Source organism: Echiichthys vipera (genome assembly GCF_963691815.1).
Source record: "Echiichthys vipera genome assembly, chromosome: 11".
Classification (NCBI taxonomy): Eukaryota; Metazoa; Chordata; class Actinopteri; order Perciformes; family Trachinidae; genus Echiichthys; species Echiichthys vipera.
The window spans coordinates 11,227,477-11,252,888 of NC_139836.1; the positions used below are offsets into that span (position 1 = coordinate 11,227,477).

At 42.1% G+C, this 25,412-nt stretch overlaps 1 protein-coding gene across 3 annotated transcripts in view; it reads right to left on the reverse strand.

Moving 5' to 3' along the window:
- Positions 1-25,412, reverse strand: part of ate1 (arginyltransferase 1) — a 60,379-nt gene that overhangs the window by 13,304 nt on the left and 21,663 nt on the right. For all 3 annotated transcript variants that reach the window (XM_083922393.1, XM_083922392.1, XM_083922394.1), the window contains 3 exons: positions 21,542-21,574; positions 14,115-14,296; positions 9,521-9,620 (listed from right to left, as the gene is read on the reverse strand). In XM_083922393.1, coding sequence (XP_083778519.1) covers positions 9,521-9,620; positions 14,115-14,296; positions 21,542-21,574 — 315 coding nt within the window. The remainder of the gene's footprint in view (positions 1-9,520; positions 9,621-14,114; positions 14,297-21,541; positions 21,575-25,412) is intronic.

Below are 25,412 nucleotides of genomic sequence, written 5' to 3' on the forward strand. Positions count from 1 at the left end.
GTTCAAAGTGACCCTCTGCAAAGACCAGAAGACAGGAGGTGGACTTAGTTTCCCAGTAACAGGGTTTCCCTGCCTCCATCTGCATTACTTTACACCCACATCTGCTGCTGATTTCCTGCTCATATCTCCAGTCAAGTTTTCACCCACCCTACCCCTAACTGAGGTGTCCCTTTATGTGTGTGCACAAGTCAGGCACTGCAGAATATCTGAGAGCCGTCTCAATGAGCCTATTCTTTTTTACTGTATAGCTTTATACTCTGTACCAATACTGTTATCTGCAGGTCAACTGAACACCTACTTCAGTATGAGACAGAGCGGCTCCAAGAGTGTGAGGTAAGGCTTGTCGCAGAATAGATGAGGTCACTAATGTAAGACCTTGCTCTGTTTGCTTCAAGTAAAAGATATCCAAAAATAACATGCAATACAAAAAAGAGCCTGTTTTATAATACAGCAGGTTGAACACAATGGTGAATGGGATATTGTGTCAGGATTACGCATTTGTCAAGCACTCTCAGCAGAACAAGGACATTTGACTCAAACAGACAAATACGGTCACCATGTCACATTTATGGCCTCCTTGCAGTACATTATTCAGCTGGTTGTCACTCAGGACCAGCCTGAACTCTGAGGATATACAAAGGGACCAAGTGTGACCCAGAGCTGAGCAGATCTAACCTAGGCCGGCCCGGGCCAGCACTCTGACCCAGGGTCACTTTCAGCCAATCTTAGTCAAAACACAATAAACAGAGGCCCTGATCCCTACATCCGTACTCTCTCTTAAACATTAAGCTTGCACAATACACCCCCCTCTATGGTCCCAGGACTGTTGAAACGCATACATTCTGCCCAGACAAGGGGGCATGGCCAGGGGCCTCTAGCTGCTGATGGACACACATAAACAGTGCAGCTCACACAAACACAGCAGCTAGACAAATAACACTAAAAAACGAAGCAGGCTGGACAGAGGGAAGGTACCAGTGAAAGACATGTCTAAACAAGCCGTGTCTCAGAATAGACCACAGAGAGGCACTTTCACCACAGTCTGACAAAATGAACATATACGATACGTGTGTGTGTGTGTGTGTGTGTGTGTGTGTGTATGTGTGTGTGCGAGTCCCCTGAACATGTCTGGGGTCGGCGTTTGAGACAATTTACGCTAACTGCTGCTGTTTAAACACTCCGGGCCCACCAAGGCCTTTTCACCCTACTCAACACATTACCTTAGGACAAACTTCAAATAAAGCATCTGGGCTAGTAAGTCTCCCCCTTTGGGCCCCTAGACAAGCTGCACAATCCCCTCCACCCACCCTGACTCTGTCCCAGCACTCCCTCGCCTGGCTATGCGTCACAGCTCCACGGATGACAGGTTAATGAGGAGAAAATATTTTTACAGGATCGCATTTCGACGGAGCCCTGAGAACCAATGGCAGCGCTTTTATGGGCATCAGCTCACAGACTGGGCACTTTTATCTCTTTATCTCCTCTAGTCTTTATGGGCAGGCGAGCTGTTACGCCTGTCTAACACAGACCACAGCTTACTGACTTGCAGTCAGAGCCGCAGCCCCTAATCTTTGGTCTTAAAACCCAACCTCAAATTTCCAACTGCAAGACCAAACCCGAGGCCCTCCACCCACATTCTGAAAAAGTGTCTGACTGCATTTATGAGACCAGCTCATTCTGTCCAGTAGTGCTTATCAAAGATCTGAATGCATTCCCCTGCCAAAAAGAATCCAGGCGTTTCAGACAAAGCGGCGCAGCTGCAGCAGGTTTGAAAATAAATAGCGGTTAATGGCAAGGCAAACACCTCAGGCTGGCAGCTAGAGGGCTCTGGATCGGCTCAGCATGACACCATCTCCAAACTCTCATTTTCGCCCTTGTGACCTTCACACCTTCCCCCCTTGCTCCTACCCTCTCTGCTACCCCTCCACCTCTGTGCTTCCACACACAGCAAGACTGAATCGTCTGACCTGACCTCTTGAACTCTGCTCCCTCAGACCATCACCCTGTCAGCGCTCCTTCTAGGTGGTGCCAAGCAGTGGCTGCCCCTCATCTGTGCTGTAGCCTGTTAATGATTTGTTAAAAACACAAACGTGGCAGGACACAAGGAAAAAAAAGATGATGAGGCATAAAAGAGAAGAGAAATTATCAAAAACTTTAAACAAATGTTTCTGCTGAGAGTTGCACTGTTGGTGGTCCCCTGTCGAGCTAAATCACACAGAACTGTTTCTGTCAGAAAGGCTCCAATTTAAAACAGGGGGAGGGGAGCTGTGAGGCAGCAAAAGGGGTATGCTTTGGCTATAAATTTCACAGAGAGGGTGAAAATGGGCCAGGTTGGGTTTGATCCTATTTTGATGGGCATGAGGATTGTTGGGGGGTAAGGCTACCACAAAAAACACCCTCTAAAAACCAACTGAATACCGTTTCGTTAAAGGAAAATAAAAGAGCAGGAAAGAAAGTAAAAGAATTATTACAGTAAACACGAGGCCATCAGTTTCAACATGGAACACTGCACTCACCACAGTAACTTTATACCACCACTATGTGAGTCGTCATGACTTAGTGCATCTTATCAAGCAGCTATGACAATTGGAGGAACAGAATCCTCATCACTGCCTACTAGCCCAGTAATAACACGACTACATGGACAAAATGTGATGCCGTGTTTTAACGAAATCAGTTGAAAAGTTTGTCCGAGCTGTTCCTTTCTCTCTATATCAATCTTTCATCCAGACCAGCATGGTGGCTGACTTCGTGTACAGTTGCTGACAGATGAATGGAAACAAAAAAATAGGGCCAGAAAGAGAGAAAGGGGTGGCTGTGTTGTGCCTGGACCTGTAGCGCCTGTGAAGCGTAAACCCATAGTTCCACACTATAAACCATAAACCTTTTAAATACCACTAACTAATTTGCCAGAGGCTTAGAAAATGTATGCATAGATAAGGTAAAGGAATAAAGTAATGCCCTGATGAACAAATACAACCTATTTTTTTTTTTTTTAAAGGTTGTGTATGGCACAGTGTGCAGGGATCGGGGGCCTCTAGATGCCTCAAACTCACTAACTGTCACTCTTAATCTGCCCAGATGTACAACAAGTGACACGCAGAATGTGAGGTCACGCACGTACACATAACATACTGTCTGAATGGGCCTCTTGAATGAAAACAACATGCATGCAGGGTCCTGATAGCTGTGGCTCGGAGACTTTAAGCATGTTACAACATGCAACTGCGTACCTGGAGAGAAGACTATTTGAGGGAGTGATTCATTACATAAATGTACATTGCTGGTCAAACAATAATTTAGAAAAATTACTTTTGTTTTTCCTTTTGGGCCAGCTATTCAGGATTGAATTAATTGAATCGATATTGAATCAGTGAGAAAATGAAAGAGTATAAGAGAACATTAGTATTTACCACTATTCAACTTTAAAAACATCTCAGTGCGCAGCTGTGTATTCGAACGTCCTGAGAAAAAAGGAGGACCGATGTACATGCCTGAGCGGAGAGGTTATTTGTCATGTCTAATTGATATCATGAGAACTAAGCTCATGCAGCAGGTGACAGAAAAGCCTGCAGGCACACACTGATTAAGGCAAACATTAGCATAGCAGCAATTGACTGAAACCAAAATGGATTCCAAACATGCTCTTCCACACAGTGGCCGACACCTGGATGGATTCATTTCAGGTCCACTGAATTCAAAAGCCATGTGGTAAACTGCTGGCTGTTGCTAGAGAACTGAGCGGCTCCCTGACAGTGTTTGTTGTTTGTGGACGAAGAGAAGTTGGTTTGAAAGGGAACGGAGGTGCAGCTGCCGCGAAAAAGGGCTCTTTAAAAGTCAGTGAAGTACCGCCGGGGAAACGAATAATCCTTTTCATCTTGCCTCCTTTTCTCATTTGGCACACATTTTGTCACTCCTTTTTTTCTCTCCATCTGTCCTCTTCCTCCTCCTTTCACTTATTTTGCTCACTCTTTCTTTCTCCCCCTCTGTGGAAAATTTAATGGTTTCCTGGGCTCAGAACGAGACATTCTTTCACTGTGAACAATAATAACAAGAGTAAGAGCCACTTCATGTAACCCTCACTCCCTCACTAACTGCGTACGACTGGGTATCCTGCATGTGTGTGTGTGTGTGTGTGTGTGTGTGTGTGTGTGTGTGTGTGTGTGTGTGTGTGTGTGTGTGTGTGTGTGTGTGTGTGTGTGTGTGTATGCGTGTGTGTGTATGCCACACTTAAAAAGTGCTAGATCTGTTGAGACCAGGTACTGCAGATTGCTAAAGCCAAGTTGGTGACCGCCTCGTTTGTTATCATCAAAGACTGCTTATTCAGTACTTTAAAATAAGCGTCACGGACAAGTGCTCACACATACACACACCTCTGCACAGAAATGGAAAATCACTACAACTTGGTGTGGATCTTTTACTTCTTGCTCTGTCCAAAATGAAAAGTTGAAATGTATCAAATGAAAGCTAATGAAACTCTGAGTACATTTTGCGAGCTGCTGAAGCTGGATGGTGGAGTTATTGGAGGATAAGGGAATAAAACATGGTGGGAAAAAAACGTGTGAGTTGAAGTTCCAGGTAAGGCACTGGTTTATGGTTTCAAACACAGATTGTAAAGAAGAAGTCGACATGAAGTTCTGAGACAAAAATGCGGACAGCACTCAAACCAGACAACACCAAAATTTGTCAATCACAAGGTAGCCCCGCCCTAAAGCATATCCTGTATATCATCTATTTTACTCTAAATATGACCATAATTCACATGAGAGGAAATGTGAGAAGTGGCAGAAGGGCCAAGACCTTTGGTCTCATTTAGCCTCCAACAGCTTCACCTTCTGCTCCTTACAGCTCAACATCAGAGAGCGAGGGAGGGCCAAAGGACCAGGGACAGGAGCCAGGGGCAGGATGTCACGTCTAACCTCGAACCCACCAGCCAAACCAGCAACCTCTGTGGGACGCTTCGTCCCAGCTTTGAGAACAAAGGAAAAGGTCTGACACTGGCCATGCAGCCCTCTGTTCCTGGCTGGACTCCAAGTCTTCTAGGACGCTTTAAGGCTACTCTACAGGACCATGTCCAGGCTTTGGCACTGCTGAGAAGTTTTAAACCCATCACCCATTGCCCTGCACTTGCAGAGATGTGACCTGGCAGAACAGACTTTCCTACCAACTTAGAAATCAAGAAAACTCTAAAAGGGAAACACAGATAAGAGTCAGTCCACTCTTAGACGGTAGCCTTAAACAGCCAAATCCCTAACTAACATGCAGCAGGAAGATACGAAGGGACAGAAACAGAAAAAAGAACCGCTTAGGTAGAGGCTTAAGAAAGTGTTACCTTGCTACTTGTTTTAAAACTCTCCAGTCGGTCTATGAACACTATAAAGAGTCACTCTAAAAATCCTTTCACACCGCTGCTGGTGTCAGTTACATAAATAATGCACTTCTATTGCTCCTCAGGGAATGACAGTACTGTATGAACAATTGTGTGAAATTCCCCAGAGGAGAAACTGGTTTTAGATAGATGCTGTTTTTAGCATTCCTCTCAGCATGTTGAGTTGAGGATGGCGATATAAGCTTCCACTGAAATTCAGTGGAAGCTTACACTAGTGGAAGCTAACACAAACGTAGATACTGTACATTTGAATCACTGTTAAAAATGACCTTAGACATATGGCTCAAATATGGATCTAAAGCTTTCAAATCTATTCTTTTCCATTCAAGAGATTAATACTTATTATTGTCACCAAGGACCGTGTCATCCATGACAAAAAGAGATCAATTCGAAAAGTGTGGCTAGTAAGGCTGACTCCTGAAATTAAAATATTCCAATCATCCGTCCCAGACCCCTGAGTCGAGCTGTCTGGGTCTTTTTTTCATCAGCCAGTGTGCAGTGTACTTCTGGGACATTTCGGTTTAAAAATCTAGCAGTCCAATAAAGATTTGCTTTGTACATATGAAAAAAGGAACATGTAATGTGTTCATACTAACAAGAGGTGTTTCAAATAAAACGCTCATTTGTAATCATTTTTGGACAAAATTCTGAGTTGGGTAGAGTTCTGGTGGCTAGATACTCCACACAAGTATAATGTACTGGTTTGATTGAGTGTCATAAAGACTACCTGCCAACCACGGGAGAAATTCCTTGGCTGCCATAATGAGCCCTCTGACCAAATAATTATTTATTTTTTAAAACACCTGTATAAGATAATTGGTAACATTAAAACACGGAATAGCAATAATGTGGAGTTGGAGGTGACAGAAAGTAAGCCACTCAATGATTTTGCTGAGTGAAGTATGTTGGAAGTGTGTGTGAAGGGTTTATAAGTTGACAAGTATATACCAGCCCTTTTAATATTTTCTATCATTTTATTAAATTATTATTTGGGTGTGAAAAGTACCCGCTTCGCACGCACAGACGTCTCAACTGAAGTGGCAGAAATGTAGTTTTAAATGTAAACGTGGTCAGAGAAAGCGATGGGTAAAGTAAGTTCCCTGAAGAGGTGACAAGGAGAAAGGAGGGGGTAGGTGGGTAAAATGGATAGAGGGAGTGGTGTTAAAGGGGTTTGAGTGGTGTCCAGCAGGGTTCAAGTGCTGGTGTTTTGGTCTTTAAAGAGGCAAGCAGCAGGACTAAGATCCAGCAACCAGAAAACCTCCAGCACAATAACAGCAGAGTTTAGGGGCTCCCCATCTTAGGGACTTAAACAATTCCACAGTATGGCTGTGCATTAATGAACTACTTGGGCTCATATGCAAATCAGACAATGGAGCGAGACACTGTGCATGTGGTGAGAGTGCGTCTGAGTGCGGGTGTGTTTCTGTGGGAGTGTGAGAGCCCAAAGGTGGGAACTGGGCAACCTTCTCACCCTTGTTCTGTGTTCCTCTCGAAGGGTAAAATGGGAAGAAGTGGGGAGGTTGTGAACAAGACGCTGCAATGGCAAACACACAAGAACAGATATGGGGGGTTGGGGGAGTGAATACCAGCGCAGGGGGGGGTTAGGTGCTGTGGTAACGGCGTTCTCAGACAAACAGTTTGATCAAGATTCAACACACAGACACATAAACAGAACAAACACACTCACATGCATTCCATACACAGACTTCCAAACTGAGAAAATGGGCAAAGCACTATGCAAACCCAAAAACAAGATGTAAATGGATAAAAAGATGTGGCATTTTGCCATAATCCCCAACAAGACATCAGTCTCCCATGGACAAGAACAAGCTCTGGGAAGAGCTGAATGAAATGACAGAGGAATAGAGGAATTAGTAGATGGATGAGAGAAATAAAGAATGAATGGTAAATCTTGGCCAGACAAATGGACTTGGAAAGGCTGCTATTTTTCTGATTGTTCTAAAGCTGTATACCTTTACGTGGTGTTTGGTGTGAATGTGAGCATGTCTGTGGGTAGCAGCTCTTGTGGGCATGTGCTTGCATTTACATTATGTATTTTGTGTATAATTAAGCATAAATATGTGCATGTGTGCAACACACTTCTTGCTGCTGAGTTACAGTTGCCGTCACCAGTGTGACCTTTGTCTCAACCTTTAATGTCTTCAGCAGCCTCATCTCGACTCTCTTCCTTGCCTGTGCCTCCCCTCTAGCCACTTTGCACATGAATCAGCTGTTTTAGGTTTAATAACTTTTCCATGTGCATTTTAGTATATTAGTGCAGTGCCTGTTCAAAACAAGCCTGTTAGGAATTGGTTGATAGCTTGGCCTGTGGTATTGTGCACCAAACAGCTCAATCTATTATGTTTACATAGTATTTAATTACTATTCTAACTCGTATCCTGAAATAACTTGCAAAAGCCCAAAGCACAAAAAGAAATGCAACTCAACTGTTTACTACCTACTGTGTACTTCTACTTCAGATGAAAACATTGTAGGCTACTACCACATTTACCTGACAGAAATATTACTGGTTACATGAGCTTTATATTTTACTCACAAAATATTAAAACTAATATGAAAACAAACCCAAGTCGCAGCTACTCTTGGTCTGAAACACCAGTAAAACACACTCAGTGGAGGTATGAGTATTCGATTTAGTCACTTACTCTGACAAAGCTACCACCATTAAGTTAAAGCATAGATTTAATTAGCAGGGATATTTTGTCGCAGCACGGCTGTGGGGACAGACTTCCAAAACAAAAGCCCACAAAATGATAATACATTCAGATTAAGTTCTGTTAGAAGTTGAAAGCTTGTTCATTTGATGTTAATGAGAAACACAGTGGTGTGTATTGTATGTATGTGTGTATGTTTGCCAAACTACAGCAGATGCTTGGACAGATTCAGAAACGATGGTGAATCGGTACATTTGGTCAGTAATAAGAGCTGTGTTGTTTTTTTCCTCATTTTTTTTTTAACAGAGTTCTGCTAATACAGGCACCAGCTCGATCGATTTAATCTTCTTTTCCACTTTATTCATTGATTCGTTTTTTTAATGCCTGCTTCCACGAAGCAAAGTTAAAACCGCAGAAGACCTTTGCTTCTGCACTGAGACTCTTGCTCATCTAATCAAAGTTTATTTTAAATTAAAGTGCCAGCAGAAAACGTTTCTGTCTTAACTCATCACAATGACGTAAATGTTCATCGCACAATGTAATGGCTATAGGATAATGACACCACTGGCATTTAGACTAGTTCTCTATAGGCCTCGCTTTCACTGCCTGCCACCAGGTACGAGCTCCAGGCAAAATGACGACTCACGTTATGGCACAAAGGAGGCTTCTTAGTCTGAACCAAGATGGCAAACTATTCTGCTTTCCACATTATCAATAGCAGCACAGCTTCACTACTTTCTTCTTTTCACAATAACAATCTTAGACAGCATGGCTGCTTACCAGAGAGCATTTCGCTAGAAGTAAGTCAGCTAACAGCAACAAAATAGCTTACAGAAGCTTTTATGTGAATGACGGGCGGTGGAACAACCAGAGTAACGAGTAACGAGTCAGACCAGAAGCATGAGCAGTGCTGGGCTTTTTCAGGAGGGGGTCTTATAGAGATAGGCACTAAAATTAAGCATTTCAGACAAAGGGTGATTACAGGTATATTTAAACAGACAGTATGAGAAAAAAATTGTGTCTTTTTAAGATAAAGCATGTAAACATGTTCTGGTAGAAACCCTATATAGAAGTATGAACCTGAAAATTGGCATATGGGACCTCTAAAACTGGTTATCATTAACAGTTAACAGAAATTTGGATTTTAAGACAGAGAAGAGGAACAAAAATTTAGCAGTGTTGCCTTCACATTATTTAAATTTGCATGATGTATGTTATATTGTATTTGCACTGCCAGGGGTGTATTTAAGTCACATAAGGGTCATCTAGTGTTGCAGCAGTCCTCTCGCTGTTGCTAAAATATTGATATATTAACCGCAAAACTAATATAATACTATGTGAACAACACAAAAGGTGATGTGGAAATGTTGTTTCAACTTAGAAAGCATATTTTTATGTTTATATAAAGATGAAAAACATGAGAAATGTGTACATGCCAATGTGAGACAATGCATACCTTGTACCGCATCTTAGGACAGGAGTGAATGTAAAAGCCCAGGTAGTAGAAGGACAGCTTAGGGGACTGTTTCTGCAGCTGCCTGGTGAAAGCAATCTCCCTGTGGCAGGAAACACACAGACACACCTTTTCAGTGAGGCACTAGGAGAAAAGGCTCAGAAGGCTTTCAGAAGAGCACATATGCATGCAGTTGGTGTTGTTGCTTCTTACAAATGATGCTTACTCCAGAACCACTTTCTCGTTTTCAGCTGATCCTGGCTGGAGATTCAGCACTGCAGTGTGCAGTGTTTTAAACTTCAGATGGAACATAATCATGTTTGCAATTTACACAGTGACATGGGTGTCATGTAGATGCATCACATATTTTAGTGGTGATTTAATGTTTTTAAATTCATGATTATGATAGTTGACGCTACAGTGAGTAGTTCAGTAAGCCAGTATAGATTGATTTAGAATAGTTAATATTACAATATCTACAGAGTAGTGTCAACAGTAAATGTATACCAACTAACTTAAAATGTGTTTTTCTTACAGGTTAGTTCATCAACAGCATTTAAATGAGGGCATTAAGGAGAAATTGGTACTAGCAGCTCTGACAGGAGCAGTGCCTAAGCTGAGGAAGTAAACACCCACCCTGAAAAAGGCAGCTTTCCTTGGTCTCATTTCATTACACAAAAACAACTGCCTGCTCTTTATCCACATTGAAGCCTCCAGCAGAAAAGAAGGTAGCGAAAAAGGAGGGAGAAAGCGTGTAAAATAAAGATTTAGAACTTGGAAGATTTATATGGCTTCTTCAAATACAGTAAATGTCTTGCCTGCTTTATTTTTCCACAATAGTTTCTTCCTTAATTGCATCCTTTTTCTAAAAGCCCATTTTCCCCCTTTTCCCTCCACTGTTTCCTTCACTATTCCATAACTAAATTCCAGCTCCTCTTTCTTCTCTCTTTTTGTTTCACTCTTCCTTCCACCCTCTGTGTTTCACTCACTCAAATGAAGGGGGATAATTCCCTTTCTTACAATACCCAACAGAGAGAGAAAGAGACCTTAAAATAAAATAGATGCACTGAAAAATAAGACATGGGACAAAGCAGGCAAAGCCAGGGAGGGGGAGAGACAAGCGGAGAGAGAGAGCAGGAGGAGAATATAAAAGAGGAGGGTCAAGAAAGAGAAAGGGAGGGAGAAGAGAGGCAGCTAGAGCGAGGTGCTGGAAGGTCACCCGCTTGCTGCCAGGTTCCTGGGTTCCCATCCCCTCTCCACAAAAGCGCCCGGCAGGCCTGAATTGGGGGAGGGGGGTCAAGAGAGGCGAGGGGCCCATTCACAAAAAGCCCTAACCCCCCACCCCCTCCCTTCACTTGAGGCCTTCACACCCCCACCTCCACCCCCATGGCAGCAGCTTGAGTCCGCCATTATCCCCTCTTCAGCCATCTGACACTCCAGCACAAGCCAATTATCAAACCCTCTGCTCCTGCACAGCTTCCCTCATACTGATGTACACACACACACACACACACACACACACACACACACACACACACACACACACACACACACACACACACACACACACACACACACACACACACACACACACACACACACACGCACACACGCACACACGCACACACGCACGCACACACGCACACACGCACACACACACGCACACACGCACACACGCACACACGCACACACGCACACACGCACACACGCACACACGCACACACGCACACGCGCACGCACACGCACACGCACACACACGCACACGCACACGCACACGCACACGCACACGCACACGGCCCATAGTAGTGCATACCACAAGGTGCTTACTGCAACCTCGCACACATGCGGAAACATGTCATTATCAAAGACTACAAGCACATCATTGATTAGCCAGATATAAAACGCAGAGTGAACAACTACTGATGGGAAGCACACACAAACGTATTCAACTGAGGAAAATAACTCAAAATCCCACATATATGCATGTACTGTAAATAAATAAAAAAACAGGGTCTGCAAAATAAAGAATTAAAGCCTTCATTGATGATCAGTATTGTATATCTAAAGCCGGATTCTGGCACAGCAATGCTCCATCGCTATCTATGGCAAGCAAAGTTTACATTCAAACTCTTCATGGTTTTTTTTTGCTTTGTATCTGCTACATTGTGTATGTGTAACACACCACGCTTACTGTGGTTTACACTGCACCTTTTCATTAAAAATGATGCACAACTATGGACACTATACAATATATTATTTAAAAACAATAATCATTAATGGGAAATTGTAATGCAGATTTTCTTTAATTCAAATTCAAAATAGTTTAACTCTAATGTAGGCGTAGTGTATTCTTCATGTGCATTCTGACAATTTCTTATGTACAAAAAAAGGAAACTTAGATTGGGTGCAGTTTCAGCAAACACTGAATATTTAAGAACTTGGATGAGGATCACGGGCAACACAACATAATCAGGGCATCCCCATACGAAAGTGATCGAGGTTGGACACCAGCTGTGTTTCCTACAAACAGCGCCTCAGGCACCTCATTATGTGCCTCTTTACTTCTCCTCCTCCTCCTCCTGTCCTCTGGGCCCATGGCAGAAGGAGCTCCACTCCTGCAAGAGATTTCTCAATATCCCCCTCTCCTGTTGCTACTGCTGAATCACACGTATACACACGTACTGATGTACAGTACAGAGGACCAAAAATACATACAGTTCTGTACTCATTTTGTACTTTTGTAACATGCCTATTTAACCACAACTGTAAGGGCTGTTTTCTCAAATGATGCCCTGTCAAATATGTCCAGCAAATGAGGGCTCCCACTGAAGTAGTTGTGTAAAATTCCCAAACCTTTCCCCGTCTATCTGTAACCTTTCCATGACTTTTTTCTTGCTAAATGTTCATGATTTTTTTTTTTTTGTTTCCCATACTGTAAAAAGTGAGATTTCCATGTCTTTTGTGATTTTAAAGCAAGTCAAGGTGCTACTGAAATACTGTAAAAGTATCAAAACACAAATACCTGTTCTCAGCAATTGTGACTTTAAACAAGCTTTCAATACCTCAGTATGGTTGTGAGGTCACAACAATACTAAAAGTGCTGCTACAGTGCTGTTAGTCATTCCCCGGCTGCAGTGATGTTGCATAGATGCTGAGAGGGAAGACTTGAAAGACCCGGAAACACCAATCAGAGCAGACTGAGGGAGGGCTTCTTGAAGATATGTGTTGAAATGGAGCATTTCAGATAGAGGGTGAATGCAGGTATGTTCAGACTATGAGAAAAATCTGTTTGTTTTTTTAAAATAAAGCAATGAAAAAATGTTCTAGAAACTAAAAAAAATAAGGTGCATTCAAAGGTCCCATATTATGCTTATTTTCAAAGGAGCGCACTTGTACATGGTTGAATAGCCCAGGTTCCAATCCATTTTGGCTTTCTGTGGAGAAGAAACACCATCTAATGTAATGAATGTTTGTACAAGTTGCGTGGGCGTGTGCATGTACAGTACGTGCATTCTGAACAGTAAGTTTTGGACAGAGTCAGCCAGGCCAAGCAGACTAGGGAGTGTCCAGACCTGATCAAAGGCCCAGGCTCTGGTGTCTGTAAACAAGCGGGAGGATTTCAGTCCCGCTGGCTCCCTTCTCTAAGGCCTCCTCCACACACCGAGCACTCTGTGTTACTCTTGGAGTCAGACTCTTAAAATAATAACTGATGGGGAACTGTGTGCTTATGATGACCAGGGTGTTCCCTCTATATGAGCAGAGTCTGTCTGTCCGAACTGCCGGGCTGACTTAGTGTGCGATTACACATGCACTCACGGTTGACTGCTCACAACCTCGCATACGAACACCTGTACACGCCAACTTTGAAGCGGAGATCACCCAGTGTCCCACATCTGTGCAGAAATATTTTAAAAAGCCTTTCTCACATTATTGGGTTACATTTTACAGGAAACGGCAGATATGTGCGCCTGTAGTGTATGTGTGTGTTCTCTTATTTCTTCTTGGCAGAGAGAACTGTCGTCAGCTGAACCACAAACAGAGCACTGCCTCAGCCAACCAAGTGTGAAGAAAGAGGTACTTTTCCCAACCTACAGTATTATTGCACTTATAGTATACAGTTCTAAGGAAAGATAAAAATTTGGGAGGAGATGAAAAGATCAAGAGTCAGGGAGAGAGCAGGTTAAGAGGAGGGCAAATATGAAGGAATGGGAAGGGAGGAAGAACAAAGAAGGAATGGTCACCTATGAGAGGCAAAGCAATTCCTCTCTTGGAGGGAGCTACATCGAATCATTATTTTAAGACATAGTATAATTACTGTAAATATTCTGGACATTATATATATTGCTATATACTTTACTGCCCTCATCATTTGATAGGAAATCTGCTGCTGCATAAAAAGTTGGAATCCCTGCATCAGCATCCTCTTTGTGACAGGAAGAAACAAAAATATGGTTCTGATTTCATGAAACATGAGCACTGACAAGCCATCAGGGCTACCAATCACCTCCACCATCTATTGTATTTACGACAACCATAAGAAGGCTTTCGAAACTACAGAAACTGGATGATGTGGACGGTCTAAGTCCTGGCAACCAACCTGAGAGCAGAGTAGGAGCCCAGAGACAGTGAGGCAAAATCTGGGTTGTAGTACAGGTAGACAGAGGAAACACAGGTGGGCAGGATATCAATCACCCCCACTGCCACGATGCGCCCGTCCAGCCAGTATTGCTGGTGGAAAGAGCCGTAGCCCTCCTCGGGCCCATCAGGAGAATGTTCCGCCTGGGGAGAGGCAAAGAGAGAAAAACAGTAAGAGAAGGTGCTCACTGGTCAAAACTATAGTAATACTGTTCTTGTGTGCCGTATAGTTTGTATGTGAAAATATATAAATCACAGTGGAATGAGAATGTGGAATTTAATAGGACTGTTTTTATACGGTCTTTTACATACACACCTGTATGATGGTGAACCATAATCTAGGCTTTTCCCTGCCAGGCCTCACGCATTATGTGTGGGGGTGTACAGTAGCCTCCCATTCAGCCTGCTAATGGCTCCCAAATGTGGAGCGAGAGCAGGGGCGGGGTGGAGATGGGGAAGGGGTGGGGTGAGGGGAGTAAGCTGACCGCAGAAACACTCCAGGAGAGGACTTTTTAATAAAAGACCCTGCATGAGCAAAATCCATTTCACCAGGCGGTGGTGGAGTGTTGCCAAGCTTTCTCCTATATGTCTGTGTCTGCTCTCTCTATGTGGCATGAAAGAATGTGGGTGTAGGTGTACACCCACGTGCTTGAGTCTACTACATTAATAAAACAGTTAAGTGTTTGACACACGTTGCGTTTCTCATAAGGATCCACATGCTTTGGGGATCCACATGCTGAGTTTGTCAATCAAGTCTCATTACTGCTTTCATCGCAGAGGCTTAAGACTAGAGGCCTGGGGTTAGGGTTAAAAGTCATAGTAAGCCAGGGTATTGGTTTGTGTGTGTGTGTGTGTGTGTGTGTGTGTGTGTGTGTGTGTGTGTGTGTGTGTGTGTGTGTGTGTGTGTGTGTGTGTGTGTGTGTGTGTGTGTGTGTGTGTGTGTGTGTGTGTGTGTGTGTGTCTTTCTTCAGTGCGCTAGTAACAGTATCCTTCTCCTTCACCAACATTCATCTGGACCCAGTTAAGTAGTACAGACGCTGCTAGTTATCACAACACTGGGAGAGCTAGCTTGCTAATCCATCAAGCTGGGCCCACACTCTGACCATATTAAAGCTGACCAAATAAAAACAACACACATACACACACCCTGCAGCTAACATCACCAATGTGGTGACTGTGTGCCACATTCCTCCTCACCACCATGTAAGGGCTTCTTGAGTAGAGCAGGTAGTAAAAAATAAAATGATATCCCCTCCTAGCTCAGTCCGCTTGAACACTCGAGTGTGATTACCTGTCTGACCCAATATACACCAGTCCATTTACTCTGTGTGTATGTGTGTGTGTGTGTGTGCGTGCGTGCGTGCGTGCGTGCGTGTGTGTGTGTGTAGTTTGGTGGGAAGGGATCATTAAATTGTCTAAATGCTGCTCCACATCAGAGGACGTATGAGACATGATATGATGTGGGTTTAGGCACAAATGAGGGAGGAATCAAGAAAAAAAAAAAGCAAAGTTATTTGGAGGGCAACTGGGGGTGTTGAAGGGTGACAGGCCCCACATCTGGAGCAAGCACTGCACTCTATGTGGCTGTGTGCGTGTGAGTGTGCGTGTGCGTGTGCGTGTGTGTGTCGGAGGTTGGGGGAACTGTCCGTCTTTGAAAGCAGGCAGCCTGTTATTTCTTGGCACCAAGTTCCCCCAGAAACACTGGAGGCTTTGTCAGAGGCCCCTGTGTCAGTTCAGAAGTTGTAAGTAAAAGGGAAAGAGCGAGAGGTGATCAGTGTGTGTAAGAGAGGGAGTTTTTTCTTTTCTCTTACCCCACCTCAAGTATACAGGCTTGAGTACAATTATATGACTGTGAAAGCCTGTGAAAAAGAAGTAATGTCTGCCCGAGTTTGCACGTTTGTTTATTCATACCACATTCAAGGCCGATCTTGTCTGATTGACCTGTGCGTCACCTCAGACGACAGCTTAATGGTTGTGTCCTTGCCACCGTGACAACAATCTAAACATTCTCTGGAAAACTTCAAACCACCCCAGAGCTTCCCCTGCAGCCCCAAATCGCTCTTATATGGCCTAAACGTAGGGCCGTTTGAGCAGTGTGCTTGTCTTGACAAAGTGGGGAGGTGATGTACTTCATGTTTGTTTCAACCATATTAAATTGTCTGAAACAATGACATGAATTTCAGACACTTTTTTGTAATTGTTTAAAGTTGTTGGTATTTGTTAAATTGCTTATTCTAGCAAATCCTAGCCAAATATACAGTAAGTCTTTACTGTAGCAACAGCTCAGTGCTGAGGAATTGGTCATATCTAAATATGATAAACTATGTTGAATGACATCATGACTGTATACTGACAAAAACTGTATAATGTTTTTATGATAATTTAATCACAAAGCGTGCAACATTTTCCGCATGATGAAACAATACTGGTAACATCTCCAAACAATAAACAAAATGAATTCATTTCAGTCGTCTCGTGTGAAATTAAATTGTCCTTCATTGCTTTTCATCTAATATCTTTTGCAACATTTCGTAGGAAATTATTGTATGTGGCTGGAAAGTCGGTGGACCCATTTGTGGCCCACAGGAGTCTGATAGATTCTGCAGTGTACTGACGCCTTTTAAACATTTATTAATACGCCTGTGAATGTTCTCATTTGTCCAGGTTGTCGTTATCCCCAAAGAACTTTAAGTCAAAAACAATTGGACTTGGTTATTTGGAAGTCGTTTTACCTCTCATCCAAGAGGCTTCATCAGTTCATGTACGCATCTGACCAAGCTGGGACTGGTCCAACACTGGAACCCTTTGTGCACCAAGTGCCAATGACCGTTGTTGGAGTGACAGTCGTTGGTGGAAAGTTGGTTTTGACTTTGTTAGTGCTCTCCTGGTTTACAACGACAGTCGTTATAACCCAGTGCTTAGATTAACTGATGAAGCCTCTTGGATGAGAAGTGAAACGTCCTCCAAGAAAAACAACCACAAAGTCCAGTTGCTTTTGACTTAAATTTCTTTGGTGATTTATTAATATGTTTTATGTGTAACACATTGATCAATAGTTCCCAATTTGTACAAGAAAGATGTTTCATTCAAGCGTCTGATCAAAGCTTTTGTTTGGAAAGTTGTTTTTCAATAAAAAAGTTAACAAAGCTTTGGGTTTATTCCGTTTCCTCACAACAGTAGTGAATTGCACAATATATAAGGAATGAGCATGGTTTCATTTACAATTCCTTGTTTGTTTTTCCAGGGGCTCTCCCCCTGGTAATCATTTCATGTGCTTTTGTTTATTATATTCATTTGTACTTTTCTTCATTTTCTTGTATTTTATCATGTATTTGTATGTATGTAAGTGTTTTTATGTGCTTAAGTAAATCATATGTAGTTTTTCTATTTAAATGTGCTGGAAATGTCATTTAAAGACACAGAATATGGATTTTCTTTTTTAGCCAATACGATAATTACCTGCTTATCATGGTCGCTTTTTTTTAAAGTTCATAACCTGTAGTTCATGCACATCTGAGGGTAAGAAAGGCTAAGATGTCGTGAGCAAAGATGGATGATTTAATATTCCATAGCTCTGACCTAATCAAATCTAATAGGACAACCAAAACAAAAACAGTTCAGACTGAATTTTTCATTTTATTTATTTATTTTTCTAATAAAGTAGCCTACATAAAAAAAACTTCAAAAACATGCTTTGCCTTTGCCTAAGAATTAGAATAAATGCTTTGATATAATATGTCAAATCAGACATGTCAGTGTATACTAAGTACGTGTTAATTGCCGGATTGCAAACCAACTTTAAAAGGTGCATACTGCCACCTACTGTATCGGAGTGTGTAGATGTGTGCATCTCTATCACTGTAAATTGCTGCGGATAAATTGCACATTCCATCTATTAAAGCATTCCTTACCTTTCTGGCATTTTTATACTTTTCGTTTGTAATCTTAAAATGCTCCAAATAAGCGTATGGCAGACTAAAATGTAAAAAAAATCCACCAGGTGTTGAAAGTAGTCAATATTCAATTTTCACATATTTCTGATAAAAGTCTGACGGATCATTTTATTCCGAATAAAATGATTTGCCGAGCTTCCCGCCTTTCATCAGTTGCTCTGTTTCACTTGCGCTGCTCATGCTGCATTCAAGTGTCATAATAGAAGTACCTCCAACTAGTGAATTTGGGGTAGGTCAATATCCCCTGAATTCACTAATAGGAGGTTCCACTTTGAGAGGCATTCCAGTGCACTTTTCCTAGTTGGAGGTCCGAAATTTCGGACTTCCCATTGCACTCGAATTCAGCATTTCACTCAGCCCATGTGTCGGGGAGCGTCAGAGGTCATGCAGGGGGAGGAGGGTGGGACTTTGAAGGGAATCTCTGTGAGACATGCAAGAACGGTAAGAATTTCTTTAATAATTTTAGGTGGAAATAAAGTCAGTGGAGGATGGATGTTTACCATGTTACCAATTTTTTTTCTAGTGCAAATCTGCAGCACTGGATTGTTAAACCTACTGCAGCATTGATGCAGTTTATGATTCTGGCAATGACCAACAACAGATGTTGAACTCACACATTTGAAACTCTCTCTCTCTCTCTCCTTCTTTCACTCAAAACGTGCATCCACACACAAACGCATACACAGTGCATAAAAGCTGTGCAACAGGCTGCAGGTGTAGCATAGCTCGAGTCATGATCACCACCATTATCATACACATGTCAGTGTGCAGACGTATGCATTTCTCCCATGCTGTACAGGACAAACTGAAATTACCTTTACTACTCAAGTTGTTTACAGAACTGTTGTTTTACAGTAGATACAGCTGGTGGACTTTTCTCTTTTTAGCTTACAGCTGAGGCGTGTACAGTGGGGACTGTGTGTTCACTACTATGGTATGTCAGCTGCCGCATTCCCTGCTGATTTGTATCTCTGTTTCTTTACATAATGAAAATTCTCACTCCTCCTCTCAGGGAAAGAAAGAAAGACCAAATCAGAGAAGGACAGACAGAAACAAAGCTTGAGAGCTGTGGCCATAAAAATCTTGGTGACTAATTTGCCAACACCCCTGTTAATGAGTGTTTGCCCCTTGGTTAGACACATAAGGAGGCTGTAAAGAAAAATAGAAACAGAATGAGTGCAGGGACCCCACGCAGCCCATAAAACCCAGAGTTTCTCTGGCACATGCCACATCGACCTCACCAAGGTCAAGTACAATGACAGACACCTGCATGACTTCTGCTAATCATGATTGCAGGTACAGATGTGCCACTGTTTATCAGACTGCACGAAAGAGTTTACATGTCTGTTTGTGTGCATAAACCTATTAAAAGACACAAAGGAATAAGGGACAGCTGATGTTAATTACCTCAGAGTTTCCGCACGAATCCTCTGCAATTTCAGTGAAATGGAACGCAGCAACAAACAAACAAGTCAGACAACCTGGGCTCTAATTAGCTGCATTTGGATTAATAAGTATGCTCTTTGCATACATTTGTATAAACGCAGGCTTACATGTGAGATGAAGAACCACACAGTATGCAGGTCCATGTGGTGAGTGTCTGTGTGTGTATTTTAATAGCACTCTGATTGGAGACAGATGGAGACCGACACGCAGAGGTAGCGCAGAAAGCCATGCATGATCACTCTGAAATGGAGAGCATTTGGAGAGAGAAAGGAGAAGACACAGAGGGAGATCAGAGAAAGAAATAAAAACTTGTTGGGCGAGAGGAGGTCAAACGAATGGAGACGGCCCCCTGACCCAGTCTGAGAGGAGGGGACGGTGAAGGCAGGAATGATATGTGAGGCAGTGTGTGTGTGTGTGTGCGTGTGCGTGTGCGTGTGCGTGTGCGTGTGCGTGTGCGTGTGTGTGTGTGTGTGTGTGTGTGTGTGTGTGCAGAGCTGTGTAATTCAGTGTGCCTGGCCGCCAGCCTTGACGAGGTGATAAAAGCTTGTTTCCTATAAACACTAATGATGTTCATTAGTGAAGACCTGAGGGGGCCCACGGGGCAACACAAAGTGACTGTGTTTGTGTGTCTCTGTGACGGTCAGTTTGTGTGTTCTCCTGGCCCTCAATCCTATTAAAGTGGCTGTTATAAGTGCCCATCCTGGGTCTAATTACTGGTGTAATTGTCCTGACCCAACAGGTCCACTGGTGTTTCTGAAAGCTGCAGCTCACAAGGCTAACTGCTAAGTGCTCAGTGATGCCTGGCTACACCTACATCTCACTCAGCGACCACAGAGAATGTGAAACCACAAATATGAATCTCATGCAGATGACATCAATATCCCTTATATTATAACCGTTGGATTCCAAGCAAGACTGGACTATATTTAATCCACCAGAAACTAATATCAAACATCCCATGGTGCCTTAATAATTACTCCTTTTAACTAGGACCATACAGTGGCGTATCCAGACTGTTTTAACTTGCATGGGTTGCATGAAATATGTGCCTGCACACGCATACGTACACGTCAGAATCACATCAGCCTCTTAACATTCTGACGGGCCGCTAGAGGGCCCACAGACTATTTGTCTTTCTGAGGCTATAGTGGGATCAGTTGTAAAGCTATTGTCAAGATGTTTGTTGAATGCCCCAGGGCTCTAGTTTATAGTCGTAAAGTTTCATGAGGCTGTGATTATCCTAGAGGTGACAACAGGTTGTTTTAAACAGTGAGGTCAAGTTTCAAAAAAATAGTCTCACCACAATGATATAGCTACTATATGGACTAACATCATCACACATGAATACAATTGGGCACAGTGCATCCACAAGCCTCAGCTTTCCAGTCAGACCCATTTTATGCAATTCCAAGACTGTTTAGAGACAGTACTATACAGAATTGTTACAATACTCAATTTTAGAATAAGCCAATATAACACACTGCATGACAGAAAAAATGGTGGTTTTTGCTCTAAAGTGCATGTGATTATCCTAAAGTTGACATGTCTGTAAAGTGGAGACTCATTGTTACCCACAGAACCCAGATATATTCAGATATTTTAGGTAAGAGATCAAGGGACCCCTTTGAAAATGCCCATGCCAGTTTTTCCCTTGCCAACATTTAGCCTACCTTTGGAGCACCACATTTCACCGTTTTCCCTCAACAACCCTTTCACTTAGACAGGGCTAAATTAAAACCTGTACGATATGAAAAAAAAAAACCTTCCTGAATCCTTAAATCCCTCCTCCTCATCCAGCTGAATGACACTTAAAGAGAGAGAGAGCAAAGGTGGTTGTGTAGGTATGTGCTGGACGAGGGGAACTATTCACATTTATCCTCTTTTTGAGTGTGTTTGATGCGGAGCTAAATACTGAAACTCTCTAATTTTTCAAATCATAACTATTATCTTACTACTATTAAACTGTCAACGGGCCAAAGAAAATACATACCTCTAGTGGTGAATCGCAGAGAAATCTCCGGAACTGTGGAGGGAGAGAGAGGATGGGGGGAGGGGGGAGAAAAACAGTTAGTTCTCTGGGTCACCAAGTCTTTTGAAGGCATAAATGAAAACCATACATGTCTCCATTGCTGTCCTACATAATTTATCCCTCCCTGTTTTCTCCTCACTTCGGTGTCACATATCAAGTGCAGCCCCCCTCATCCACAAAGGAGCATAAAAACTGTATTTACACAAATGAAAACATTTAGCCTATCAACTGAAGCTCACAGTCCGAGGAGGACATAGTGACAGCTTAAATAATCAGCCTTGCCGTCAAAACAGCCTACTTCTGAACATGCTTTAAAAATACACACGAGATATCAATTACCGGGGGACTTAGTGTCTGTGAAAACATTAAATCTTTCTTCCATTCTCTCTACTACTTCCTATGCTCCTTCTTTTTTAGCGCCAAGGTTGAGAGCAGTGTGTTTACAGATGAGCTGACCTGTAGTGACTGCAAGGCAAATGTAGCACACTTCCAAGTTGAGGGCCAAAACCATTCCATAATGAGAACCAGCACGGCCACAGTGGAGCAGTGATGGACAGCTTTTGGTTTACTCCGTCTATCTCACCCCACCACACTTTTAAGTTCATATTTCACAAGGAAATGCTACAATCCAGCTGTGTCTTTCATTTGCAGATAAGTTAAACTTTGGTTCCACTGTCTGTTGAGCAGGACAGGAGTCTAGAATAGCACCAAAGTATCATAAACATAGGACAGAGAGGTTTCTAGACAGGACGACATACACAACAAGAGGATGTTGATGGACTACTTTATATATATTCGATTACTATATTATACTGCACTGTATATTTGGTTAGCTCTTGTGTTATTGTATGACTTTGGTGTTGTCATTTTAAAATGGCAATTGAGTCTGGTGCCAAAGCTACTGATAAGCTGCTAATAATAATGATAATAATAATAATAATAATAAATATATATACATACATATATATATACACAAATATTTATACATATATATACATATACTGTACACACATATATATATATACATACACACATATATATATATACAAATATTTATACATATATATACATATACTGTACACACATATATATATATACACATACACACACACATATATATATATATACAAATATTTATACATATATATACATATACTGTACATATATATATATATACATACACACATATATACATATACTGTACATATATATATATACATACATACACACACATATATATGTATATATATATATATACACATATATACACATACATATATATATACATACACATATATATATATATATATATATATATATACATACATATATATACCGTATATAGTGTACACTTACACTGATATTGATTTCTTTAGGTGTCAAAAACACATTTAGTTGCTTCACCCATCCATAGCAGTACATGCTTTAAGTTACATGCCTGTTCTCCTGCCTGCTTCGCCAACCGCCATCTAAACAGACTAAAGATAAGTACCTCACATAACCCCATTTCAAAAACTTCAAACTATCCCTTGAATAATGTGGGTTTTGTTGTCTTGATTTTCCTGTTTCAAACCCCGACTCTAGGTTTACCAGCTTCTCTGTCACTCCTGATTTAGTTTAATTTCTGTCATGACTGTTGGTATTTGGAAGCACTAGTCTCTCACAGAGTCTCTGTCAATAAATGGGTGATCCAAGTTATCCTGTACATACAGCAGCTCTGTACATCCCCATACTGGGATGGATGTCCCCCTTTCCTTCTTATTAAAACTAACATGCTCTACAAGTTACTGCAAATCCCCACATCCTCTGTCTGTGCATCTGTACAAAGCAGTACAGCTACTATTAGCGATGACTGCTGATGGCACGGATCACTGGGTGGGACAGTCCTGGCTTAGGTGCAACTCAAAATCCCGCCAGTATCCTGAACTCATCCAAAAGAGTGAGTGTTTCTCCGTCTGTCTGACACAGCTGATGTATGTGTTGACGACACTAACACAGTGTTCTCCAACACGGGGGATGTTTTGGCAGAGAACGGGCCAATGAATGATGCACTGTCATCTGTCATTTCTATTTTACCTTCGCCTGAAGCAAACTGTTTTTACTACCTTTCAAACTCGCCCACTTGAGTTGGTTTCTAGTCAAAAAAAGTCCACAAAATATTAGTGAAGCTTCACACAGAAAAATAAATTAAGCTATAGAATATAAGGGCCAAGGAAGAAGACAGCTGGTGTACTGAACTATAAAAAACCCTTGCAGAGAAGTGTTGTTGTGAACCATAAAACACCCCAAAACACCAAAACTGTGCATCCGACAGTGCTGAATACTTCCAACAACATGCAACACACTGCCTTTACCCTCGACTCAACCTCACACAAGGATGCATAGAAGTAGAGGGAATGGCCAGACAACAATATGTCATGAAATGTAAATTTTAACTTAACATTCTCCTGCTTATGGCAACTATGGCTGGCAGTACTTGCAAAATCTTGACGTGCAGTTCCTGCAACAGTCCTCTTTGCGCCTAACCCAGGAAGAATATGTCTATAAAGTTTTAACAGTAGTAAAATAAAGTCAACTCGCTGCATGTATTATACTTTTATATATATATACACCTGCTAAACAGAGTACTTTGTACACATTGCACACTTTCCATGACCAGTGGAAAGTGTAGTGACTACATCTGTTTGATAATGATCTTTGCTTATGCAAAACAATGCTTATCAAGTTCTCCACCTGTGCAACCATGCCATTAAAATGTAATTTTCCTCTCCTAACTTTGCAAAGACTACTGCTCCGCCAGTTAACAAATTACCAACAGCAAAGCCTCCCAACATGCAACATTGCTGGAGGGCACAAAGGAAACCTTTGTTTAAACCATCGCAAAAAACAAAATAGTTTACCAACAGAACAACAGCTGCAGTTATTAGATGACATCATTTATAGAAGCCATGCTATAACACTGGCTGGTGTGCGTGCGTGCGTGCGTGCATGCGTGTGTGCGTGTGTGTGTGTGTGTGTGTGAGAATCTCCAATTGACCTTGTAGTAAACTGCTGTAGAATTTGATCTGACAGGTAAGTGTGTGAATATTTACACATAGAGAGCCTGTTAATGTATGCAAATACATACTTGGATGTTTGTGTCATGGTAAGTTCTGATAGCTCCCTTTTTCAGTCTTTTCTCCTCTGCCTTTACCAGGCACTCATCAGGGGGCTGTTAGGTAATCATACCAAGAGGAAAAAGCAGAAGGGCACAGCAGCTTTCCACTGCTGTGTCAACCCTGCTTGGGTGGGTGAGGCTGCTCTCCCGGAGCCTGGCAGGGATGACCCCTCTGATTGCCACTGACAATCAACAGACCACACGGCCCTGCCAGGCTGACACACCGACATACAAAACTAATTTACACACACAGACTCTGCAGGAGATAGACAGTCTAATGTGTAGGTTCAGTCACTCGGGCATTAAAGGAATGGTTTGGATTTTTTCAAGTGGAGTTGCATGAGGTACTTCTACTGTACTACTAAACTACTGTACTCATAGTCAGTGTATAACTTACAGTAGATGGCGGTCAGCATGCCCCCAATCTGTGGATAGGGGCAGCAACTACAAACATTTCCAATATCTCAATATCTATAGTTGTGATATTGTTATAGCTTTATCTTGCCATCAGAGTGCCCCGTTTAAGCTTAAACGAGGGGAATTGAAGCCGTTATCTATGCTCTCATCAAAGCCCAGACCAGCAACTCCATTTTCTGTGAGGTAAAATTACTGTTTTTGTCAATGGAATCAGTTCCTCCAGACTTAAAGTGTTCTAAATATACTGTACACTTAAAC